Here is a 23,615-nt window from a genome sequence, read left to right as displayed (position 1 = left end):
AGAAGATAGAAAATATGGAAAGGTATTCACCGACTTTATTCTACGTCCTCATTCATCCATCCATCTATTTGTCCACCCATCATCCTTTCATTTCTCCAGCCACCTATTCATCTATCCTTTTATCATCCATTTATCCATTAGTGTTCATTAGTCTGTTAGTCGTTACATCCATCCATCTGTTCTTCGATCCCTAAGTTGGATGGCATCAAATGGGATCAGATTTCCAGAATTTAAAAAAATATTAAAGATTATTCTTAAATGCCCATCAAAAGCATTCAAATATATAAAAATACATCTCACACAGATTAAATATCAAAACATAAAGGTGCGTTCTGTGTGTGGAAACCGGAAATTAAACATATCAAAAATTTGAAATGGAACATTTCGACATTTAGGTTGTTTAAAGCTGTGAAACCAGGAAAGAAATGTGTTCTTTCAGTCAGACTTTCTCATAAAATTCAAACTTTTTCATAGTACTGTAATCGATCAACATTTCTGATGAAGATTTACACACGAGAGACAAGGTGAAGACCAGTATGGGGTTTCCTAGAAAGCTCTTTGTTAAAACGGGAAGAAAAAAACGGCATTTATGAGCTAATCTGTTTATGCAGGTTAAAACGCTGCCATGCAAAGAGAAAAACATCTCCAGAAATTCTGTTGCGAACAAAGTGAAGAAGAAAATGATGCTGAAAACCTGCAACAGTTTCTGTACTAGGAGTTTACCTAACATTTTTGGGAATTTAAGATGTGACCTATTTGATTCTAATTTTACCATTGAATTAATAAACACCAAAGAGAAAGAAGTGCATAATTATGAAGTCATAAAAATCTGAAAGGTGTGGCATGCATTTCTCTTCAGCCCCTTTTACTCTGATACCCTAAAACAAAATCCACTGTAACCAACTGGCATCAGAAGTCACCTAATGATCAAATGCTATTATAAATCCAGCCGTTTGGGGAAGACATAAGTTTTGTTAGAAGACATTAGTGAACAAAGCAGAGAGGTCAGGGAGGAGGTTGTGGAGAAGCTTAAAGCAGAGTAAGGTTAGAAAACAATGTCAAACTTTGAACATCTTAAAGAACTCTGTTCAGACCATCATCTAAAAATGGAAAAAGTACGGAAGAACTGGAACCCACCAAAACATGGAGATTATTAATCAGAGAAGTGGCCCATGATATCTTTGGAGGAGTTGCAGAGATTCACAGCTAAGGTGGGAGAATCTGTTGACAGTAAAGCTCTTGCACACTAGAAATATCTTAGAGTTTGCCACAGGTAGGGGACACTTAAGGAATGCATTAAACATGAAGAGGGTGCTTCCGTCAGATGCGGAAAAATTTGAGGAAACCCAACAAATACAGTGGTGGCAGCATTATGCTGTGGGGATTATTTAGTTTATCCTGGAGTTGACGGGAATGAGCTATAAAGAGGGCCATCTCGGAAGAAAACCTGAGACTGAGGCGGGGGTTCAACCCTAAACATACAGCCGGAGCTGCAATGGAATGGTCTAGATCAGGGGTCCCTTAAAAACTACTTTCCTGCAGCTTTTAGATACATCCCTGCTCCAACACAGCTTAATCAGGTGCTTGAATTACCTCTTCAGTATGCCATCACGCTTTGCGGAGACCTGGTGATGAGCCAGTCATTTGATTCAGGCATGTTAGAGCAGGGATTTATCTAAAAACTCTGGGATAATAGCTCTCAACAGGAGTTCAAGGCCCCTGGTCTAGATAAAAGAGTATTCATGTGTTAGAATGGCCCATTCATAGTCCAAGTAAGACTTGAAAACTGATGTTTACAGATGCTTAAAAGTGCAGAGCTGGTAGAGACATGCCCTAAAAGACATTACAGTGTCTCTGCATGTAACTACTGTCAATCCAACCCATATACTTCAGTTTTTTTCCAATATTATTGTTCTCCTCAGTCCATTGTACAGAGGTAATTTACGAATGAAAAGGTCAAGGATTACTTTTGTCTCCTTATGCGACAGAAACTTGTAAGAAGCTGTGGAATGTCAGAACGTTCCATTTGAAGGTTCCTGCTTCAATAAAACATACTGAAGACAAAATCTGGACATTATGTTCTTTATTTTTTTATTAAAGACTAAAAAAGTGTCTTTGGAACATGTTCTTTGAATGAGAGCGATGGACGATGCTCTGAAATACTTCGATCCAGAGAAGACTACAATCAGGGTTTTTACACTGTTTACCTTTTCACCGACGGAAGATTTGTTGGTAATGCAGCAAAAAGAAGCTCCAGATCTGTTGAGCTGCTGTAAAATAAACCCCGTGTTCTGACAGACCTCAAGTTCACCGACAAGTTCACCAACTCCATACCTGTCGAAGAGGAGGCAACTTTTCGGCTGCTTTCTCCCCTGCAGTCATTTAACCATAAGAGGAGGAGTGTTCTGGCTGTTTTAAAAATACCACCTTGTAAATGAGCTTGACAGGTTCGGGGACCCATCTGAAGAAAGCAGCTGAGTCTGTTTCATTTTCCCTGCAATAAATATCTTCTAGAAAAATCCCTTCCAATGACCAGGTAGATTAAAGTAATTTTTATTTATTTTTAATAAATCCTGTGTCAGTGTCTTGACACAGTTCTTGGCCCTCCAAAAATAGCCCTTTCCCCTTCTAAAGGCCGTCTCCCAGTGCTCTGAAGGGAGCACAGCTCTTCTTTCACTAAGAAAGTTAAAGATGTTCCAACGTGTCATCCAATCCCCCGCTATGAGCATACGTGACATCACATGCCGGGCATAAATAAGGGAGCTTTGACCATGGCTCAGGACCACTCTGTCTTGGGACTTCAGCTTCTCTTCTCCTTTCTTTCCGCTCCTCCGTGCTCCTACTCTCCAAAATGGTGTGTAGATGATGGAGTTTCTTGGTTTGGATTGGTTTGGATTTAAGCTCTCAAAATGTGTCCCTAAAGCTTTCTGTTTGGAATGTAAAGTTTGAACTAGTAGTGGTAAAAACGTTAACACCTCTGAAAGATTGCTGGCTATAAAGGGTTCACGAAATTCATCAACTTTGGCTATGTTTGGAATGGAATTGATTTAATTTGTTTTGCTTTGTTTCTCATATTTAATTTGTGTGTTCACTGTGCATTTATGTGTGTTTTTATATGACAGACGGAGTTCACACCGGACCAGATTGAGGGTAAGTTGAGAAGATGTCCTTAGTTACAATCACTTGATTTAGAAAAAACTTTGATCAAGAAAAACCCCTCCTGTAATCCTTTTGCAACTTCCAACAGCAATTTAATTGAGATTTTTCAATTACCACCCTAACAAGACGCCTTAGTTGAAAAACAGAGCAGAGCAAAGACAGCTGTAGAAGGTGCCATTCAACGACTTGACCTGTTGTCTATTCTAAGATGACCTAACCTTGTCTAACAAGTCCAGGAGGTGTTAATTCCTAAGTCAAAATTTAAGTTTGAGACCTGCTGGTATCGCATTACTAAACAATCCAAACCATCCCCATCCCATTAGTTACCTGCTGAAGGATGTGTCAAGGAAGGCCTTGTTAAGGGTATAAGAAACATCCTTAACACCCAAAGCTGTCAAACGTTTTCTTGGTTTCTTTAGGATCCCTTTCCAAGGATATGTTGAGAAATCCACAGTCAGCATTCTCATGTTTAACTCAGGGCAGGCCATGTCTCTATATGGCCTTGGTTTTCTCTGTCAGGGTGTATCAGTTTGCTCCAAGCAGCAAGCAGCAATGAGGCGGGGTCAGCGTGGAGAGGGTACAGCTGTTGCTGCTAGGCGGGAGCTATGCGAGTGCATAAACCTCTCAAAGAGGTCACTTTGAATTCCTGGTGGGATTTGTAGAGATGGCAAACCTTTGTTTGGCCCCCAGTCTTCATCTTCTCTGCTTAGATACATCTGTCGCGTCCAATTAGCCGTGAACAATGGTAAAAGCATGCAGCTTAGACTCTTTAATCTCACAATAATTGTGGTATCATACAACTGTCATCAACAAGAATTTTCTAATCATAGAAAACCCAAATGGGATGGCAGGTATGAGGAACAGGCTGAGATTTATGTCTTCCAGTCTTCCAAACTTTGAACTCTAAGGGTTCTTTTGTCTTCCAACAGACTTCAAGGAGGCTTTTGGTCTCTTTGACAGAATTGGTGACAGCCAGGTGGCCTACAACCAGGTGGCCGACATCATGCGTGCTCTGGGCCAGAACCCCACCAACAAAGATGTTGTCAAGATCCTTGGCAGCCCTAGTGCTGATGGTAAGAGACTAAATTTCTTCAAAAAATAAGTGGCAGCTATTTTCTTGTATCTCTCCCTAAAGACAGTGCATTGTTAACCAACAGACATGGCCAACAAGAGGCTCAACTTCGATGCTTTCCTGCCCATGCTGAAGCAGGTCGACGCCCTCCCCAAGGGAACCTACGACGACTACGTTGAAGGTCTGCGCGTCTTTGACAAGGAGGGTAACGGCACAGTCATGGGTGCTGAGCTGCGCATCGTGCTGGCCACTCTGGGTAAATTTAGAAGCGCATAGATATAGTTTGCTTAGCACACAGAGCACTTGAAATGGAGAGCGTGACATCGATCCTTGTACTTCTACAGGAGAGAAGATGAATGAGACTGAGATTGAAGCCCTTATGGCTGGACAGGAAGACGAGAATGGCAGTGTACACTATGAGGGTAAGCCTTCTATCTTTCATACCCCTATTTTTGGTTTTATTGAAACTAGAAGCTAATGATCCAACCTTCTTCCTGCAGCTTTCGTCAAGCACATCCTGTCTGTGTAAGAAGCCGGCAGAAAGAGTGCTGAAGAAACTGTAGCTTGCCTACAGACAGCCCAACGGTGTTCAGGACATCTACACTGTTTCAAAGACCAACCAAGGAAAGACAAGGACTATGTACAAGGGATGTTGAAGCAAACCCATCTTGTTGTTTATTTTGTTTTCCTTTCCACTTCGTCTCAAACCCTCCTCTCTCAGGACATCGCGTCTTTTGTTGTAGACCCCTCATCACTCGGCCTCTACTCTCCCCCCTGGGGCGCGTCGCCACACGCAGCATGGGGTGAGGAACGGGGGAGAAGGGGTGACCGCTCATCAAGTGAGGGTAGATCCCTCCCTTCCCACCGCCACCTCATTCAGTCCCGTCATCACTGGCCCAGCAATGCCAAAGGTGCTGGAGAGCGGTCGTGGACAGACCGCCAGAAGTTTCCCACTTCCCTGAAAAGTTGTATTTATTTTCACTCCGATTCATTTCAGAATAAACTTTTCCAACGTACATCCCACCAGGGCTGATTCTTGATCTTTCATTGCTCACATAGACATCTAGACGCTAATTTCCAGTTATGTGTAAAGCTAGAAAGGTTCCTACAAACTGCAGACATTTGTTGCAGATTCTAGATCAGTTTTTTGGTACCTGTAAACCAACCATTTGTATCAGGCTACTGAACTACTGCATCAGTTTAGTTTATTACGTATTTTTCCTGGATAAGGGAGATAAAATCAACACATATGATTTAGTTCTATATTATTTTCTATATTATTTTCTAAAGACTCTATTACCTTTTATTTTGGCACTGATCCCTGTTTGGGCCAACTCATGAAATATAATACATCAGGACCTCTAAGTGGTTTAGCCATCTATGGTATGCAATATAATTAAGTTTGGATTGATTTTATGCTTAAAAATAGACAATGTTTTTCATAGTGCATAAGTGATGAAAGGATATTTCTCAGTTTTTCAATTGAAACATTTATTTCTTAAACACAATTTCCAGGTTACAATACCTACCATTAGTAGAGATAAATTTGATTTTGGTCACTGTAAAATTTGGAGGCCATCATCTACTATTATAGTGAACTTTGTGTGTCTTACTTGCTTATAATTTCCACACACTTTCCGCCATTACATCATATGCTGCACTACAGATACCCATCTCTGTACTATCTCCCTCTGTGTCCTCTTACTGACTCTTCCTCTCATCCTCCTTAGTCTTACGATCCCCTGGCACGTATTCTTGCAGCTCATCATCTTCATCGCTACTTAGTTCTAATTCATCTTCAATATGCTGAAGTGGAGTTGTGAGTTCTACCATCTTCTTCCTTAAAGGGGGTAAAGAACGAGGCCAAATTCATTCTGTTAATCCAAGTGTGGAAATTCTAAGCATATGAGGCAGGCAAAGTTCTCTGTAACTGTAGTCTATGGCCTGCAGATTATAGTAATAGCCTGAACTGCAGTCAACCTCAAATCTATCTTTATTAAATTGTAAAGATAACAACAAAACCATGATGCTTTTCAACATTATATATAGAACTAAACACAAACAACCAAAATTTTGTGATCTAATCACGATGCAATTATAGTTTAATGTTACCTTAAGGCAAAAAATATATATATTTCCCATCATAGTGTGTTGCTGCCTGTGTTTTTGCTTAATTAAATGAAGAAATATGTTGCATTTGTGTTAGCATATAATTCCAAGGATTTCAACAGAGCTTCCTGAATGTTATGGGGGAAAAGCAGAGGAAGTAGTTGCCTGTGGGTTTGTTGCTTAATGGCAACACAGTGTTAAAGGTTAAAATTTGTAGTGATGTAGAAATGAGTTTGAATTATCGTTAGCCAAAGGGAAGATAAAGCGTCCAACTGGGGGAAAATTTCATTTAAGTCAGTTTGATTTGATTTAATTTTGTATTTACGTCAGCAACTCATTTGTAGTGCACCTCTACTTGTCAGGAAGTAGAAAAAGTTAAAGTCCCCGTTATCACAGATTCAAGAAATTAAAGACCAATACAAAGAGCACCTTTTGTCTTAAACTCGGCAATACTAAACGGCTGCCCCCTCGTGGTAACGAAGGGAAGTAAATATAAACTAAAGTAAAAATTCAGCAGCAATGAAATGCTAATTATTTTGTTAAGTAATTACCAGTAGATGGCAGCACAGAGCAAGACACCCCCAGTTTCTTTTGCTAAAAGAAGAAACATAGGAACAAGAGGTGTCACTCTGCTGCTTTGTCTGTGGGCAGACGCTAAAACAAGTGAAATGTTTGGTCAGGTAATTCTTTTCAATGAGCTGCAGATATGTGTGTTTTTAAAAACCACAAAACCAAAATAAAACAATAAATAGAAAAAATGGGCCACATCTATTGCATAAGCAACTGAGTGATCAGTCTTCACGTGTTTTTAACCCCGAAGATCTTCGCTCTTCTCGCTTTGCGTTTTTTTATTTCCTGTTTTTAAACACGAAGATGTTTTTAAACAAGGTTGTGCATTCGTGTGTTTTTGGAGTTAAAAATGTCTCTAGAGGAGGACGGATGCTGTCCGCAGCTGCCGCCAGGTTAAATACGCCGCTTACATTTTAATCATTAATACACAGATACACGCATCTGGGTAGTTGTGAGCAAAATCAGAGTTTTAACTGCAGACATGTTTCTTAACCTGTGTGTTTAATGTTGAAACAATAATATTTACGTATAAATGTTTCAAATACTCGATTTAATTCAAAGTTGGTTCCTAAATAGGTCACAGCGACCTTTGACACACTTATTTTATTGTCACAAAGTTCAGTAGATATTATACCCTAAAAAACTCCCCTCTAAACTTTATTCGTCATGTTACAAATACAAACTTAAGTGTATTTTATTAGGGGTTATTGATAGAGCAACAAAAAGTAGTGCTTAATTGTGAAGTGAAGGAAGAGAATGCGGAATCTTCATGTTTTGTTTTGTTTTTTGTTGGGGCGGTGGTGTTTGCCCTCTGATCAGCCCAAAATGAAACACAGTGGTAGTGGCAGCATCATGCTGTGGGGAATAAACAATTTAACCATAGGTCGTTTTTCGTTAAAAACAATCTGTATGTTTTAGTACTTTCACCTTGTGATCTGCTTACACCTCATGGCCCGGGGTCAACCATCTAAAACAACAGGGGCGCACAAGAAAAGTGGGAAGATTGTGGAGGCAAGGTGGTGTTGAGTGATTGGTGCCCAAAGGGTAGCTGGAAGAGTGAAAGGAAATTTTTCTAAGATGGCAGTGAGACCTGATATGATGAATGCAAATAAAACTGTGGTGTGAATACTTTATATTCACAAATCTAATGTAGTTTTTGACATTATTGTTATAATTTATTGTGGATTAAAATACTGTATTCCTTAATCGAACAAATGCTTCTGAGTCTCTATCCATTAAGTTATCAGTGCTTGTTTAAAATATTCCTCCCACTGATGTGAGAAACCAAGCTAACAAGGTTTCTCACATCCTCTCACACTGTAAGAAAAGGTGAACAAATACACGACTTGAGAATATCCAGAAAAATAAAGAGTATTGCTAAAAATGTCTGTTTATATCACTTCAGTGTGATTTTCCTAGGACAATTTGGTCCAAAATTAACTGAAATTAAACCGATTTCGTCCAATCCAGGGATTTTTGCCGTTGGTATGATGCTAAAAAGAAACAACCTGTAAAGGAACAACCTTTAATGACCGGTCCTGTATTACCTTACAGAAAACAGCACTCTCAGGCCCAGCAGCCAGGGACACCTGTTGCCCCGATCCGACCGGAGACCTCCTGCGCCAAAACCCTGATGGACATCGGGACGCGCCGCATCTTTAACGAGGACCACGATATCTTCAGGCAAAGCGTTCGGCGCTTCTTCCAAGAGGAAGTGGTTCCACACCACAAAGAGTAGGTGGTTGGAGGGATCTAATGTTAGAAGAAGAATAATGTATTTTCTTAAATTTTATTCCTGTTTGTTGCCCCAGGTGGGAAAAAGCAGGTCAGGTGAGCAGGGAGGTGTGGGAGAAGGCTGGAGAACAAGGTCTGCTTGGGGTGATGGTACCTGAGGAGCATGGTGGCATTGGTGGAGACGTGTTTTCTGCAGCCATCACATGGGAGGAGCAGTGAGTTGACTGTATAGAATATTGCAATCCCTGTCCAAGGTACAGAGTTCGTACTCAGTCTGGAAAAATCTAGGAATGACTGAAGTACGTTCCAGGTCTGATTAAGTATGGAAAGAGGAAACAGAATATTAAAAAAAATTTCAGCAGCATCCACCCACCCATCAATCCATCCCTTGGTTTATCCATTCATCCTTCCATCCATCCATCCATCCATGCAGATCAACATTTGTATTTAGAAATAACTGATAGAAATGAATAAAAAACTTTTGTACCTACAGTCAAAAATGGACTGAGAAGAAATGTGAGGCAAATAAACTATGGAATTTTGATAGAAAAATTGTAGGAACTTTGGAGACTAAACATCTGGTTTTCTGCTAATAAGATTTTACTTTCTTCCGTCTTTAGAATGTACAGCAACTGCTCTGGCCCGGGTTTTGCTTTGCACTCGGACATAGTCATGCCTTACATTGTAAACTATGGCAATAAGGAACAGATTGAACGCTTTATTCCCACTATGACTGCTGGGAAATCCATCGGTGCTATCGCAATGACCGAGCCAGGAGCGGGCAGGTGAGGACCACAGTCTTACTACTTATCTTGCATTACAGATATGCTTCGCCAGTATGACTCAGTTTAGTGATTGGCCTCCTAACTGCTTCAGTGACCTTCAGGGTGTCAGAACGTACGCCAAGAAGCATGGCAGTGATTGGATCCTTAATGGCAACAAGGTAAGGTTTTGTAAAACCAATATGACATTTCGTTGGATTCATTGAAACTTCTTCCCTTCTTCTAAGGTGTTCATCACAAACGGTTGGATGTCCGATGTGGTGGTGGTTGTTACTGTAACCAACCGCGAGGCAAAGACAGCTGCACACGGCATCAGTCTGTTCCTTGTAGAGAATGGCATGAAGGGCTTCCAGAAAGGACGGAAGCTAGAGAAGATAGGTCTGAAGGCACAGGTACTGGAGTGTAGAGATAGTTCCTGTTAAAGAACACCTTAGCATCAGGACGCTTAATTGGTTCTTGTTGTTTCAAAGGACACAGCGGAACTTTTTTTTGAAGATGTGCGACTTCCAGCCAGTGCTCTTCTGGGTGAACTCAACAAGGGTTTCTACTACCTGATGAATGAACTGCCACAGGTGCTAAACACAAATATGCACACAAGTCATCCACCTCAATCATTAATGAACTTGTACTCAGTAATCTGTTCTTGCTACTAGGAGCGTCTACTGATTGCTGACATGGCCATATCAAGCTGTGAGTTCATGTTTGAGGAAACAAGGAACTATGTAATGCAGAGGAAGGCTTTTGGGAAGACCATCGCCCACCTACAGGTCTGTATGACCAATAAACCATGCTTCCAACATGAAAAGACTATATTATACACCCCAGCGAGGGTCAGGAACGATAAAGACAAGAAATATATTGGGGGCTCGTCCAGGATTTTCTGAACTTTTTTTTTTTGCAAGGCAAATTTTCAGCAGGATCTACTCTTTTCAACTAGGAACCTTTTTTTAAAGATTTTATTTTATTCTCGAACATTCAAAGAAAATAAAGTATGTGAAGAAAAAAGAAGAAAAGAAAAAAAAACAAGCGCAGAAAATTTAACCATTCAGCAACATATATAATATAAACAGAAAAAAAGACTTACAGAAGTTTGAGAAGGGGTAGAAGGAAGCAAAGGCTAATGTGAATTCTACCCCTTCCTTCTGCTATTTTTTACATTTCTAGTTTACACTCTCGAGGGTAACTCTTTGTAGTTTAGCCCTGGAAATGTTATATCTCCATATCCAAAATATAGCCTTCAGTGTGTTAGCGCTTTTTTTTTTGTTCTTACGCATTCTAACTTTTTTATATTCACTTGCTGCTTGGACTAACTTTGGAAACTTTCAGAGACGATGGCCTTTTATTTAAAGGCAGTACACAAATAAACTGTGCAAAAAGTCTTCATACATCCCTTGAGTATTCTGTATTTTGCTTCCAAGCAGCTTGATGTTGTTGTTACCCTTTAAAGGTAGACCTAAGCAGCAACTCTCTAACACTTAAAGTGCATCAGAGTTCATGATGCCATGTAATATACCAAGGTTCGCTGGACCTTTGAAAGAGAAGCAGGCCCACCCCATCACAGATCCTCCACCAACAGTGAGAATGAGGTGATTTCCCATATATTTATCCTTTGTTTCACAGCAAACCCACCTGGAGTTCTTGTTGTTAAAAAACAAAACAAACAAACCTTAGTCCCATCTGACCAAAGCACATGGGTCCAGTTAAAGTCACAGTGGAGTTTAGCATAGTGAACATGTTTGCGTTTGTGATGGTATGACAGAAAAGGCCTTAATTTGGCCTCACTCCTAAACAATTGGTTGGCATGTAGATGTTCTTTAGTGGTTGTCAATTGTAAATACAAGTTACCTCTTCTAAAGATGTATTATTTGATAAAAATGTCTTTAGTCCTTGCTAAAATACTTTTCCAAATGTGCCAGTGGGCCAATTACCAGCTCATGTGTTAAACTGCTTTGGAATTTCCAGACTGTGCAGCACAAGCTGGCAGAGCTGAAGACTGAGATCTGTGTTGGTCGGGCCTTCGTTGATAACTGCCTTCAGCTCCTTTCTGAGAAACGCCTGGATCCCTCCACAGCCTCCATGGCCAAGTTCTGGTGAGAAATCTTAGAAATTAGACTTTAAAAGTCCTTTACTCTAAAGCTGACCTCCTAAATCTCACCACCAGGGCGTCGGACCTCCAGAACAAGGTGGCCACCCAGTGCCTGCAGCTTCATGGAGGATGGGGCTACATGTGGGAATACCCAATTGCCAAGTAGGTGCCACATTATGAAAGCAAAGATTGGTGGACCTAGTGTTTGCTTTAGGTGAACCTGTCCCTCTTTGCTTTTTCAGGGCGTTTGCAGACTCTCGTGTTCAGCCCATCTATGGAGGCACTAATGAGATCATGAAGGAGCTTATTGCACGTGGTATTGTGAGCCAGAAGTGAGACTTATGGGCCATTTTAATGTTAATTAAGCATGTTGGTTTGCCTGGAAATATGGAAGAAAAGGTTATCATGAGGTGCCGAATGAAGCATAATTCCGCTTGAATGTCCTAATGGTATTATTGTTGGACTGAACCATTTGGAAGAAAGAACCAACTTTGGATTCAGTGTCTAATTGTCTTTCAGTTTCTGGACTATTTCATGTCATGGTGATGTGTAAGATTTGTATGTGAGATTTGCATAAATTTAACTGATCTGTTGTTTGCTTTGTGTGTGTCAGGTCTGTACCAAGAGAATAAGTAAAGTTTTGCTGCCATTGCTGCTATTCTTTGCCCCAAGGTCTGTCCTTCTCTGAGCATGCAGATGCAGATCCACAAAACGTCATTGCAAAAGGATATTAATAGAAAGTTGAGTGGAAAGAAGAAGTGTGGCAGAAAAAGGTGTACAAGTAAAGGAGATAACCACAGCTTTGAGTGAATTGTTGATGAAAGCCTATTGAAGAATCTTAAAAGACATTTATTGCCTCATTTGGTGGGCAGACATGTTGGTTTTTGGAAAAATCAACAGTTTTCCTAGTTTTGAGTTCCAACTTTAGGGATTATTTCTGTTAATATATTCAGTGTCGAACCTGAAAATTTTTACTTTTTAGTGAATATAGATTAATAAACTGGATCTCAAACAATTATGCAGTGCCAATAAGTCAAAACCCATAGTCAAAAAAGTCAGGATGAACTAATGGTTTAAAATATCTGGCAGTATAGTTGTACTTGAAAAACTTGGAAAAAAAAGTTTCTGGTAATATTTGGTATAAAGTTTGAGAACCAGTGATCAAAAACCAGTGTCACACCAACTGCAAAACTGGTAACTAATGTCGCACTGTCTGACCTCCGCCAATAGGTGGCAGTAGACGAGCATGCAAACTATCAGGAGAAAGAAAAATGAGCCCGCTTTCATTTGTTTCCATTATATCCTGATCATAAGTAAACTGGTCTTTCTAAATGGTAGACACTTTAAAGCATCTTTGCAAAGTTATTGATCCCTAAAAATGTAAAAATCCACATTTATCATCAGTATCAGGGTTTTATAAATAAGATCACACAGAGCTAAAATATACAGTTTGAATCCTGGTTTTGATGTGAATGTCTGTAATTTCTAGTTGAAACTGCGAGGAGCATCCCTGCCACGCCTCACCTACAGGACACTGTAGCTTCACTGTTCTTTCCCTTCTTTTCTCCATCCCCCTTCACACATTCTGGCCCCCTCCATCCTCTTCTCTCCATCTTTCCTCAGCAACAGCCACACCCTAGTGCTCCAGCCCTGCAGAGAAAAGGAGCTTCTTTCTCTTAGCTGTTAAGAAGGCTGAAATAAATGAAACTATGTGTTAACAGTGACATTTCATAGCATCGACTCGGTCTGCATTAATGCATGCATCTGTTGCATCTTTGCTCCCAATGATGGTGCATGGGTTTTAAACGGGATCCCCTCTTTTATGAGCACCTATTGGAGCATTTACGGTAGCTCAATTTGCAAGAGGGAGGAACCTCAGGGCCCCACAGCGTTCTCATTGTGACTGCAGCTTCACACACACAAGGGTATTAGTGTCAGAGCCGCTCAGCAGCTTAAACCTGCAGGTAAGGCATAAAACGGATTGTTTATCCATCATATTTTGAATTAGAATGAAGACATTTTGTCGGCGCAGATCTGTAGGAATTGGTGGTTTGGCGGATTTTAACGCAGCATTGGAGGATGTAAAAGTTTCTGAAGCAGTGTGGAGTAATGCTGCCCAATAATCGTCGTGTGCAGCTATGTGGATTAATAAAAGATCTGATTTGCAAGTTCGTATCTCTAAAAGCCATTTTCTCGCAAATACAGAAGTTAATATATATATATATATATATATAAAAGAAAGTGGTTTATGATTTGATGATGTTGGTACGTCTCTACTGATGCGCCTCCGTTGCTGCCACCGCTGCCTCTTTTGTTCTGGTCCACGCCTGCATGGTGCTGAAACCCGGCGTTTATCCCTGCAACATCCTCTGCTGCAAATAAATCCGCTTTTTAAGCGAGGAAAGGAAGGAAATGTAACCAGGATGAGTGCGGATGAATGAAAATGTGATCATCTTTTGGCGCATGTTCTTGAAACGTCTTGTCAGTGGTCATATGTCTATGCCGCCCTGCCCAGGAATGATATCTGGCACAAGCAAAAGGTTGCATGGCTTCAGATGCACAGGCATTATTAATAGAAATCACAACGCTGTTTATTTGAATGGCGAAAATAACCCTCATTCTGCTATCTAATTATCATTCTGGATTTTGCATGTTTGCTGAGATTTCCCTGGAGGTCTTCCTAACATATGCACTATGCACTGTACAGTAGATCAAGATCGAAGTGCAGGGCGGCAACAGCTTCATGAAGAGAAAAACAGATTCCTGTCTCAGTTAAAACTGCAGGTTTCACATCTGGTAATAATTTCTTCTGTTCCGAGAATTCTAATTGAAGATCTCTAACTTACAGTGCTCTGCAAAAGTATTTATATGCCTTGGCCCTTTCCACATTTTGTAAATTTGAAAACCATTTGTCTTCACAAACCGCCTAACCAGGTGATATAGTTCAGAAGTGTGAAACATGGTGGTGGTAGAGTCATGCTATGGGATACTTTCCATCCAAAAGGAGAGGGACGCTGGTTACAGCTGGTGGACAGATTGAAGCAGCCACTTGGTCCGTGGTAATTTGGAGGAGCTGTAGAGTTCCAAAGCTTGGGTGCAAGAATCTATTGACATGACAGTTATAAGTTGTGTACAAATCTGGCCTAAGGATGTGCAAGGAAATGTGGAAGAACGTGCTCATTTCAGAAGAGTCCAAAATTAAACTTTCTGGTGGACACACAGAACACTGTGGAGGAAAATTAACACTGCAGATCACCCTGAACCCACCATCAGCATGGTGAAACAGGTGGTGGTATCATGCTGTGTTTTCGGCTGTAATTGTAATTGTCCTAACTCAAGGGTGCTGAATAGAAATGCATGCCACACTGTTCAGACTTTTGATTTAAAACTGTTTTGAAAACTATGTATGATTTTCAGGAATATAACAAAGTTGCAGTTTTTAACTCCTATGAGTGACATTGTGGAATTATTGAGATGTTAACAAAAATGCAGTTCAACGGAGCACCATAAAGATCTGTACCTTTCCGATTGTGTCAAGCTGGTATTAGCATTACTGGACAACTAGTTAATACAGAAAATTGGAAGAATACCTTAAAAGTAGTTTAAAATGTTGATGAGTGACATTGTAGACATTGTAAGTAATACAAAAATAAAAAAGAAACAGCAGAAACACAATATCTGCTACACAACTATGTTTATGTACAAGCTAGCATTAGCACTACAGCACAGCTGGCTGTGACAAGAAGTTAGAAAAGTAGTAGTTTAAAACTCCATTAAATCACAGTTTCAAATATTGTAGGCTTGTTAAGATTTTGGCAAAAAAGATGTTTGCAGTTGTTTTGCTGTTATTATAGTGAACAAAATAACAGTGGTAAAACTAAATCTCCACTTTCTGTTTACACCAATCCAGTTTTAACAAGATAGCACAGCTAGCTGCTACATGAATTTAAAAAGGTGGTAGTTTTAAATAATCATTTGTGACTAGTGTGATCATTTGTGATTATTTTACCTGTAGTACAGTTTGACAAACACAGAAATAAAAAAAGAAATGGTAGGTAGAAAGTCCCCACTTCTTAATGTTTATGTCCACACTGGAGCACAGGAAAATGCTACAGGAAGTCAGAAAATTAGCTGTTTACCTACAATGAGTAAACAAAAGCATTGTTAGCTGTAGCATTGGGTAAGAGTATTTTAGAAAAAAAAAATCTGTTTTTCTATCAACCTATTGTTTTTCTAATTTACCCGTTAGCTAGCATTAGCAGTGCAGCACAGCTAGTTGCTGAAGGAAGTTCAGGACTGGGCCAGCGTGAGACTTTTAACATGGTGAGTTGGCGGACAGGTCCGGTCATCTTCGGAGCAATCAGTGCATTCCTGGTTAGAACCCTGGTTACATAAAAGAGTCTGGAGCTTCATGTCTGTGGAGCTGCATTGTGCAACAATGTATACAAAAGGCTGCATTCATGAGTGGCATTACTATTTTCTGGGGACATTGAAGTTAAGTTGACTATTTTTACATGAATGACACATCTCATTGTGATCACACATAATGTTTAAAAGTGAAACCTTAGCTGCTTTATGCAGCATTGGTTCACAAATTTCCCCTCAAGCACAATATTTGATAAAGATGAATTGTTTAGTTTTAATCTGTGTGAACTAATTTAAGGGTAAATCTAAAGCAAGCAAAATGAAAAGCCAGCAAGAAGGAGATTAAACCGAATTTCAACTTTGGTCAGACAGAATAAAAACTATAATGAATACCATTTGAGAACATCAGATATATTTAAGTGCAAGCTTTACAGAGCAACACTGTATGCAAAATGGAAAAGACATCCTTGCACTTTAACTATACATAGAAAATCAACATGGCCGAAACTTGGAACTCCTTACTGTGACTACTTTCCCCATGTTACATAGATTAAGTGTTTCTTAACCAAACAGAAGTTGACTAAGTGCATTAAGTTGTTGTGTATCAAGTTTTACCCACAGCCACCCTCCCATCATGCCAGATTAGGCTGAGTCTAATCACTAGAGGGAGTAATTGAAATGACCCTAATCAGCATCCAGCAGGTTGTGTCTAACTCCAGGGTTTTTTATGTGAATTTAGAGTGACCCGTACATGTTGCTAACCACCAGGAACAGCTGATCCACCATTCCAGCTCCATTACAATGCATTTCCTATTGTCAGTTGTTGTTAGGCACCACAGAAGCTCTCATATACCATATTGCCCACTGCTTCCAAATGAGGATAGGCTGTACTAGATCAATGTTTGGAGTAAAACTGGAATTATTGCTTGAGGGATTTTGTGCTACAGTGTCAGCAATGAGTAGGACTTGGGATGTGTCTCCTGCTGCTCCACCTTTCTGAGGTTCTTTGGGCCACAGGTTCCTAAAGGGAGGTAGTAGAACTGTGCTTCAAGAGGTGATTAAGTCTTGACTGTGAGAAGGCTCTAAATCCAATTTAGATACGTCAGAGAAGCCAAACAGCATACTGACCTGGATACCCATTCCTGCTCCTTCACCTACTTAATATCCACTAGCTACCTAAGGTGACCAGCATGCCTAAACACAACAAAAAATATGGATATTAGTAGAAAAACATTGCATTGGACCAGTTTAGACAGTTTGCATTCCAGGCATGGCTAAGAGGCCATGTAATACTAAGACTTGAGTGTCTTAATTCAGCATGCTATGTCCTTATCTAGTGATAAGATCCACCCTGTGATCTCCTTGCTTACAGCATGGCTTCTCTAATCATTCATCCACACTCTGTGCCCTTGCACCAGAGCCCCGTCCATGGCTGACTCTGGCGGCAAGTTTCCCCAAACGAGGCCTGACAGGCAGTGTCACATTTCATTCCTCACGGATGATGCTCTCCGACAGAGAGGACACTCAACGCAGGGCATTCTTTCTCCAAGGCTTTTCTGATTTTGTGGAATTTTTTGTTATATCTTTGTTCTGTAATCGGGGAAGTCCTGCAGCTGCTTGTACATGAGAGGGTGTAGAACAGAGAACAAATTTCTGAGAGTCAAAGGGTTGGCTTGGCTTGACTCCAGGAATCCCCCTCCATCTGCATTCATGTGCCTCCAAATGTCTGCTTTTCCTTAAAAAGTAGGTTTCTTGTTTTAGAGCAGTTTGTTTGGTGCATTCCATGCAAAAAAAAAACTGCTCCATGTTCACGCTGAGCTATAACAAGAAGTTTATGCCTTTCTGTCTTTGTGAGGTAATTGCATATCATTCGGCTTTTACGCACTCTGGTTTCACACCCCTAATTGAAGCAGAGGACTGCCAGCAACTGGGCTGTTGACATCTGATGGATAACATGGCAGCGCCTACAACTTCACATACAGTTTGTAACATCCCAACCACACACTTCGGTGTACTTTATTGGGATTTCCTGTGATAAACCAGCATAAGGAAAAGTTTTCACTATGTTTTACAAATACAAATCTGAAAAACTGTGCCTTGCACTTGTATTCAACCCCTTTTATTCTGATACCCCTAAATAAATTCAATCTCAACCAGTTTCCTTTACTTCACCTAATTAGTAAGTCCACCAGTGTGAAGCATGATGGTGGTAGCATCATGCTTTCAGAAAGATTTTCCTCAGCCAGGTCAGGGAAGGTGGTCAGAGTTGGTGGGAAGATGAAGGAAGCTGAATACAGGGCCATCCTGTTAGTAAATATTCACCAATTGTTTGAAGCATGGTGGTGGCAGCATTATGTTGTGGGGACGCTTTTCTTCAGCAGGGACAGGGAATCTGGTTAATGGGAAGAAGGGGAAAGCTAAACACAGGGCAAACATAGAAGAAAGCCTGTGGGAGGCTGCCAAAGATTTACGATTTGTTTTAGATTTCCGCAAAAAGAATTAATTCTCCTTCCACTTTGGAATTATGTGCTACTTTGTGTTGGGCCATCACATAAAATCCCTTTTAAAAACAGTAAATGTATGTGGTTAAAACATGATAAGATGTGGAAAAGTTTAATGTTTATGAATACTGCAAGGTGATGTGCTTCATGTGCCAGTCGGTTCTTAAAGGACAGTTTATGGCTGGATTTCCAGTTTTGGAATTCCAACCATAAGGGACATTTAAGCTAACTTGGCTTTACGTTCTGTAGAAAAACACACGCATGTATCTGCTTCAGTAATAGGCTGTAAACAGTTTTAAAATAACTCCAACTCACGTTTTGTTTGAGTTTGTGTTGCTTCCTTACACTTTTTGTTTCCACAGTCCCATTCTTCATTTATGTTTCCATGTTTTTCCATGCAGCCTGTGGTCTTGAAAATGCCTCTTGGGAAGCATAAATGTATGCCCCTCAACATGTCCATCAAACCCGGAGCTATATTAAACCTCTGTGACCAACAGTGGGAAGAAACCACAAATCTGCTGGGGCTTTTTCCAGAGTGGGACATGGACTTTGTGTTAGCCTAGTGGCTAGTTATCGGCAAAGCTACGTTGGTCTGGGCCTTTATGGTTTCCAGATGTGAAAGCCAAACAGTTGGGTTGTTTTCCTCCTCATCCTTTTTACAAACAGTCCGTTGGCAGCTGCTTTACTCCAACACATAGAGCAAAGTGTTCTGGAGGACTGAATGAGGCTCATTGTAGGAGTACTATTATCGCATTCTGACTCTATCAGGTTTCTCCATGCTTTAGTGGCATCTCGGTGTTCGTGTTTCAGGAGAAGGTTGAATGGGAGTGCTATGGAAATAAATCCCCGAAGGATTCATGAGTAAATTGGTTTTCATGGCTCGAAGCTTTAACATGTCCTAACTGTGTTAGCGCGGATGCTTGAGTGCATTTGCTGGTCAGGGTCGTAATTGTGAATGAATGGGATTCCCAGAAACATGGGAACATCACTGATGGCTCCTCAGAGCCAGAGTGAAACGTGGAAACAGATGGAAGTGTGAATCGGTGCATGGTACGTCGGGTCTTTGAGTCTGTGGACTTCTGGGACAGTTTTCATAAAAGGTTTTTACTGTGACCACCTCTGATATGGAGACTAGGATTTAAAGACTAATTTCCTGTGAGACATAAAGGATGGGAATTGTAGGATTTGGTTTGACCGAGCTAAACTGACCTAAATATCCCTTTGTTATTACAACAAACAGATCACTCTTCAGTTCATTGGTGTACTAATACTTTTACTTTTACACCTTATGAGATGCAGTGGTTAGTGCTTTACTGTGCTATGTTGATGTCAAAACCAAATACTTTTCCAGAATCAAATTTTACACTCAATTCATGGTGGATGTCTCTGTGGACAAAGGATGGATAATTGACCACGGATGGATGGATAGATAGACATTCTCTTTTTGTCTTTCTCTATACTTAACTGAAAAAGAAAGTTAAGTAAGATTGTTATACTTTCCAGACTTTTCATTTTTTCAGACCTGTTTCTTTGGGTCAATTCTGACTGGTGATCAGGTAATTGCCTGTAAAAAAGTTTCTGTTTATTTTTTTGCTGCTGTTCTAAAGAAGGCTTGTGCCTTTTCTGCTGACGTTCCACCAATGCAGCATGCAGTGGATTCATTAAAACCAGGAAAATGTTGGCCTTGTACTCCTCTGCAGCAGGCCTCTTATTTAACAAGCATCCTCCAGCCTGCCTGGACTGACTGTAATGCGCTGTTTGGAAGCACTGACAGTGCCCATGGCTTTATTGGGGCCATCAAGGGCCCCCCTCACCATGGGAACCTCTGCCATGGAAACAAGCCCTTGAAAGGAATGGCCCCTTTGAGGACCAGTGTGTTTGTATCTCTGTGTAATAAGAGGATACAGGCATTCTTTTCTGTTCATTTTGACCTGGTAATATCACCAACTTCCTCTGATTGGTGTCTCTACACCTGAAATCTTTCAAATGCAATAAGTGAAGAATTTCTGATGTTTGGTTTCCAGTCTAAATTCATTATTTCCATGATCAATGCCAAGCAGTAGTGAGAAATATCCAAGACTTGTCAACCTCAGGTCAAATCATTGAACCAGCAAGCATAAATCTTGGTGGAAAAGCAGCAATTGGCTTTTATTTTTAAAGCATTAACAGATGTTTCCAGGGCTAGAAAGCGTTGTTCTCCAGCACAGTGAGCATTGTGACAGACGGATTTCTATGTTTGGCTTTTATTGACCCAAATCCCAAATTTTATTAACCCAAATCAAAGATTTCAAGGTTTAAGACACGTATTCATGAACTGGGATTTCATGGATTCAAATTTAAAAGATGCAAATAAAAGAAAATTTACTTGTGTTTTTAAGGCATTAACAGCACATTATGTAGTAATAAAACTGTCCAAATTCAACAAGACAAACTATGCAGCCTACCAAATAGGAGCTGATCATTTTTACCCCTTTTGCCAGTTAGTATCTTTGTAATTTTGGTTGCTTTACACCCCACTTTTGTGGGTCCATATTGGTGCTGTCTACTTCATCGGCCATGAATCAATTCGAACTCACTGGGTGGACATTTCCTCCCAGCTTTGACAACTATATAATTGATCTGGAGCTAACACAGATCCATTGGTGGAATGTTTTGAAAGTGTTAAATGTTTTAAATTCCAGGATGTCATCGTCAGCCTATTGCATTAAATTTATCTTATGTAGAGCAATCCAATATATCAAAACCAGCTTCAATACAATATCAATATGTCATTCGGATTCATTATTTTTAAGCATAGTCTTAGTGTTAGTGTAAGAGAAACGCTGCAATTTGTTATTCATTTGTTGGTTTTTTTTTGGTCTTTTTTTTTCTTTTTTTGTTGTTCCTAAAATTTTGAGTCGATTGTAACTTTGTTGTTATCTTAATAATTTGCATTGTGCTAGGTACGTAGTTTTTCTCCCGATATATTTTTAGGGCCATGAAAAATACTTCTCTTGTCAAAAATGTTAAATTCTATTTTTGAAACTTATATTTTTGCTCTTCTCAATGGCAGACGATTTTATTGTCCATACAGTTTTCAAGCAAATGTATTTGTTTTTTATTTCTTTTATCTGTCTTGCAAAAAAACATAAAACTTATTAAACCGGATATTTTTCATGATTTCTTTTTTGTGTTATTTGACCCAATTTATAAATATGTTGGTACATAAATGAAACATATTCCATATTTATGTATTAATGTTAAATATTTTCTGTGTTTTTACTATGCTTCTAACCTGCCAGAAACTTTCCACACATGATTCAATGTTTAGCTTCTTTTCCATGTTCATGAATGCTTTTAATTCGGTTACAGTTGGTCATTTTCCTGTGTCAGGCAGGTAAACCATCAGGATGTTTTTATGGTATGCTGCGTTTAAGGCATGGGGAATTCTGAAAGAAAATGCACATGACTGTCAGTGCCCACATCTTGTTGCAAGTCGAAACATTCAGCTATGAATTCAAAGCCTAGATTGCACTCGCCCTGATGTTATCTCAGATTCCGTTATGTCTACGGCAGTTTAAAATCTGATTGTCATCTTAGGCTTGTTTACCTGCTGTTTTAACTTTAACATTTTAAAAATATCTAAACTGAACTGGGGTGGAATGACCAGAATAAGATCTGTTTAAATCCTACAGCTTTCTGTGGTTTTCTCCAGTTATGGGTTTGTCTTTTCAGAGACCTCTTTCCTTCAGCTCACCTATCCGCCATGGGGAAGTATGAGAAGCAGGGGACCGCCTGTGGTTCTGCAGGGCCACATTCAGATGCTAATCTGATGCCATCTGCTTTTTTACCTCACAGGGTGGTTGCATGAGATGCCTTCCTGTCCTTGGCTGCAATTTGGGATTGTGTACCTCATAGAGGCTGCAACACATCCCTCTAAACATGGACCATTAATGTAGGGATTTCTAAAAGGATCCATAGAAAGTTCCTCCAATATCCAGGGGCAACGGCCATATCAATAATAGGCTTGTTTTTCTGCATGACCTCTCATATGCTCAGTCAAAGAGCATTCCGGCCAGAGGAGTAAATAACCTCCAGCGCTGTCTGTTGTGGGTTGCCCCGAACTGTCGGCTGATCAAATGAAGCAGATGTGATTTACATGTAACTTTTGACTTGTTGGAGTTTGGCTCCCACTCAAGTAGGAGTGGGAACACTTCTCCGACTTGTTTTCTGCATGGCTGAACCTCAGCGGGTGTCTGTGTGGGTTTTTGGATTTGCTACTCCAGGATGACATACCCGAGCAAATGTTGGCAGTTACTGCTGGAACCTGGTTTGGTGTTTGGTTTTAACCCCTTGAATGAAGCCAAATTGTGGTTTTCATCAATCAAAACGGACTACTACAGAAACTATATGGCTTTGCAGGCTAATTTCAGCCAGGAACAAACCTAATGCCTGTTAAAACCACTTTCAAACTTTCTAAAGTTCCAAAGCTTGTATTGATTCTAATTTGGGGGTTTCCTGGATAACAGCAATGCCTTCAGTGGTCTCTACAGTCTAAAAGGTGCCGAAAAAACACTGATCAAAAGAAAACAGAACTGTAAGAAATGTCTTACAAGGATTCGGAGCCATTATTGTCCCTTTACAAGATGTTTCTTTAAAAACAAACATCCATTTTGTTGTTTTACTTCTTCTGCTCGTTGTCCCTTGGCAGACGGCTCTTTTTGCACCTGAAAAAATCATATCTGAAAAGATCTAAACTCCAAAAGTGTGAAGTAGTGAAGGCCCAAACATTGCAGTCTGCTAGAATAAAATAACTACCCAGTCAGCATTTTATGATAGAAAATACATTAAAATACAACCCCAAATCCAATGAAGTTGGGACATTGTGTAAAATGTAAAGAAAAAAAAAATACAATGATTTTCAAATCCTGTTAAACCTATGTGCAATTGAATACACGACAAAGACCAGACATTCAATGCTTGAACTTCCCGTTTTTTGAATTTGTTGCTTGCAACATGTTCCAAAAAAAGCTGGGACAGGGGAAAAAAAAAAAAGCTGGGAAAATTGAGTAATGCTTCATGTTTGGACATTTCCACAGGTGAACAGGTTAATTGGAATAGGTGAGTGTCATAATTGAATGCCGTGATGTTCGGTCCCTCAGGAGACACTGAATTAAAACCAACATAATTCTGTAACAGATATTACCACCTGGGCTCAGGAACACTTCAGAAAACCATCGTCAGTTAACACAGTTTGT

The 23,615-nt window shown here is 40.0% G+C and overlaps 3 protein-coding genes across 10 annotated transcripts in view; all 3 read left to right on the top strand.

Annotated features, from left to right (window-relative positions):
• Positions 1 to 2,722: 2,722 nt before the first annotated feature.
• Positions 2,723 to 5,254, top strand: mylz3 (myosin, light polypeptide 3, skeletal muscle). Of its 2 annotated transcripts, XM_047355094.1 has the most exons (6): positions 2,723 to 2,854; positions 3,123 to 3,150; positions 4,089 to 4,232; positions 4,317 to 4,487; positions 4,576 to 4,653; positions 4,732 to 5,254. In XM_047355094.1, exons 1-6 carry the CDS (start codon positions 2,852 to 2,854, stop codon positions 4,758 to 4,760), a joined length of 453 nt encoding a protein of 150 aa, XP_047211050.1. In that variant the 5' UTR covers positions 2,723 to 2,851; the 3' UTR covers positions 4,761 to 5,254. The 2 variants fall into 2 exon arrangements, with proteins under 2 accessions (XP_047211050.1, XP_047211051.1); XM_047355095.1 differs by lacking the exons at positions 2,723 to 2,854; positions 3,123 to 3,150 and adding an exon at positions 3,989 to 4,010.
• A 1,874-nt stretch (positions 5,255 to 7,128) lies between these two features.
• Positions 7,129 to 12,170, top strand: acadl (acyl-CoA dehydrogenase long chain). Its single transcript, XM_047355705.1, has 11 exons — positions 7,129 to 7,302; positions 8,465 to 8,644; positions 8,722 to 8,859; positions 9,265 to 9,429; positions 9,521 to 9,587; positions 9,654 to 9,818; positions 9,897 to 9,998; positions 10,080 to 10,193; positions 11,389 to 11,516; positions 11,588 to 11,674; positions 11,755 to 12,170. The coding sequence occupies exons 1-11, from the start codon at positions 7,214 to 7,216 to the stop codon at positions 11,846 to 11,848; spliced, it is 1,329 nt and encodes a 442-aa protein (XP_047211661.1). The 5' UTR covers positions 7,129 to 7,213; the 3' UTR covers positions 11,849 to 12,170.
• A 1,018-nt stretch (positions 12,171 to 13,188) lies between these two features.
• The window catches only part of LOC124861765 (microtubule-associated protein 2-like), an 83,511-nt gene continuing 73,084 nt past the window's right edge, over positions 13,189 to 23,615 (top strand). For 2 of the 7 annotated variants that reach the window (XM_047355702.1, XM_047355699.1), the window contains exon 1: positions 13,196 to 13,476. The gene's annotated coding sequence lies outside the window, so the exon portion shown is untranslated. Of the gene's footprint in view, positions 13,477 to 23,615 lie in introns of all 7 variants that reach the window. The other 5 variants (XM_047355700.1, XM_047355697.1, XM_047355701.1 and 2 more) reach the window with 4 other exon arrangements.

The sequence above is a fragment of the Girardinichthys multiradiatus genome, chromosome 24 (genome assembly GCF_021462225.1).
Source record: "Girardinichthys multiradiatus isolate DD_20200921_A chromosome 24, DD_fGirMul_XY1, whole genome shotgun sequence".
In the NCBI taxonomy this organism is placed as follows: domain Eukaryota; kingdom Metazoa; phylum Chordata; class Actinopteri; order Cyprinodontiformes; family Goodeidae; genus Girardinichthys; species Girardinichthys multiradiatus.
Note: the sequence above shows the minus strand (reverse complement) of the source record. Positions and strands in the feature narration are given on the sequence as shown.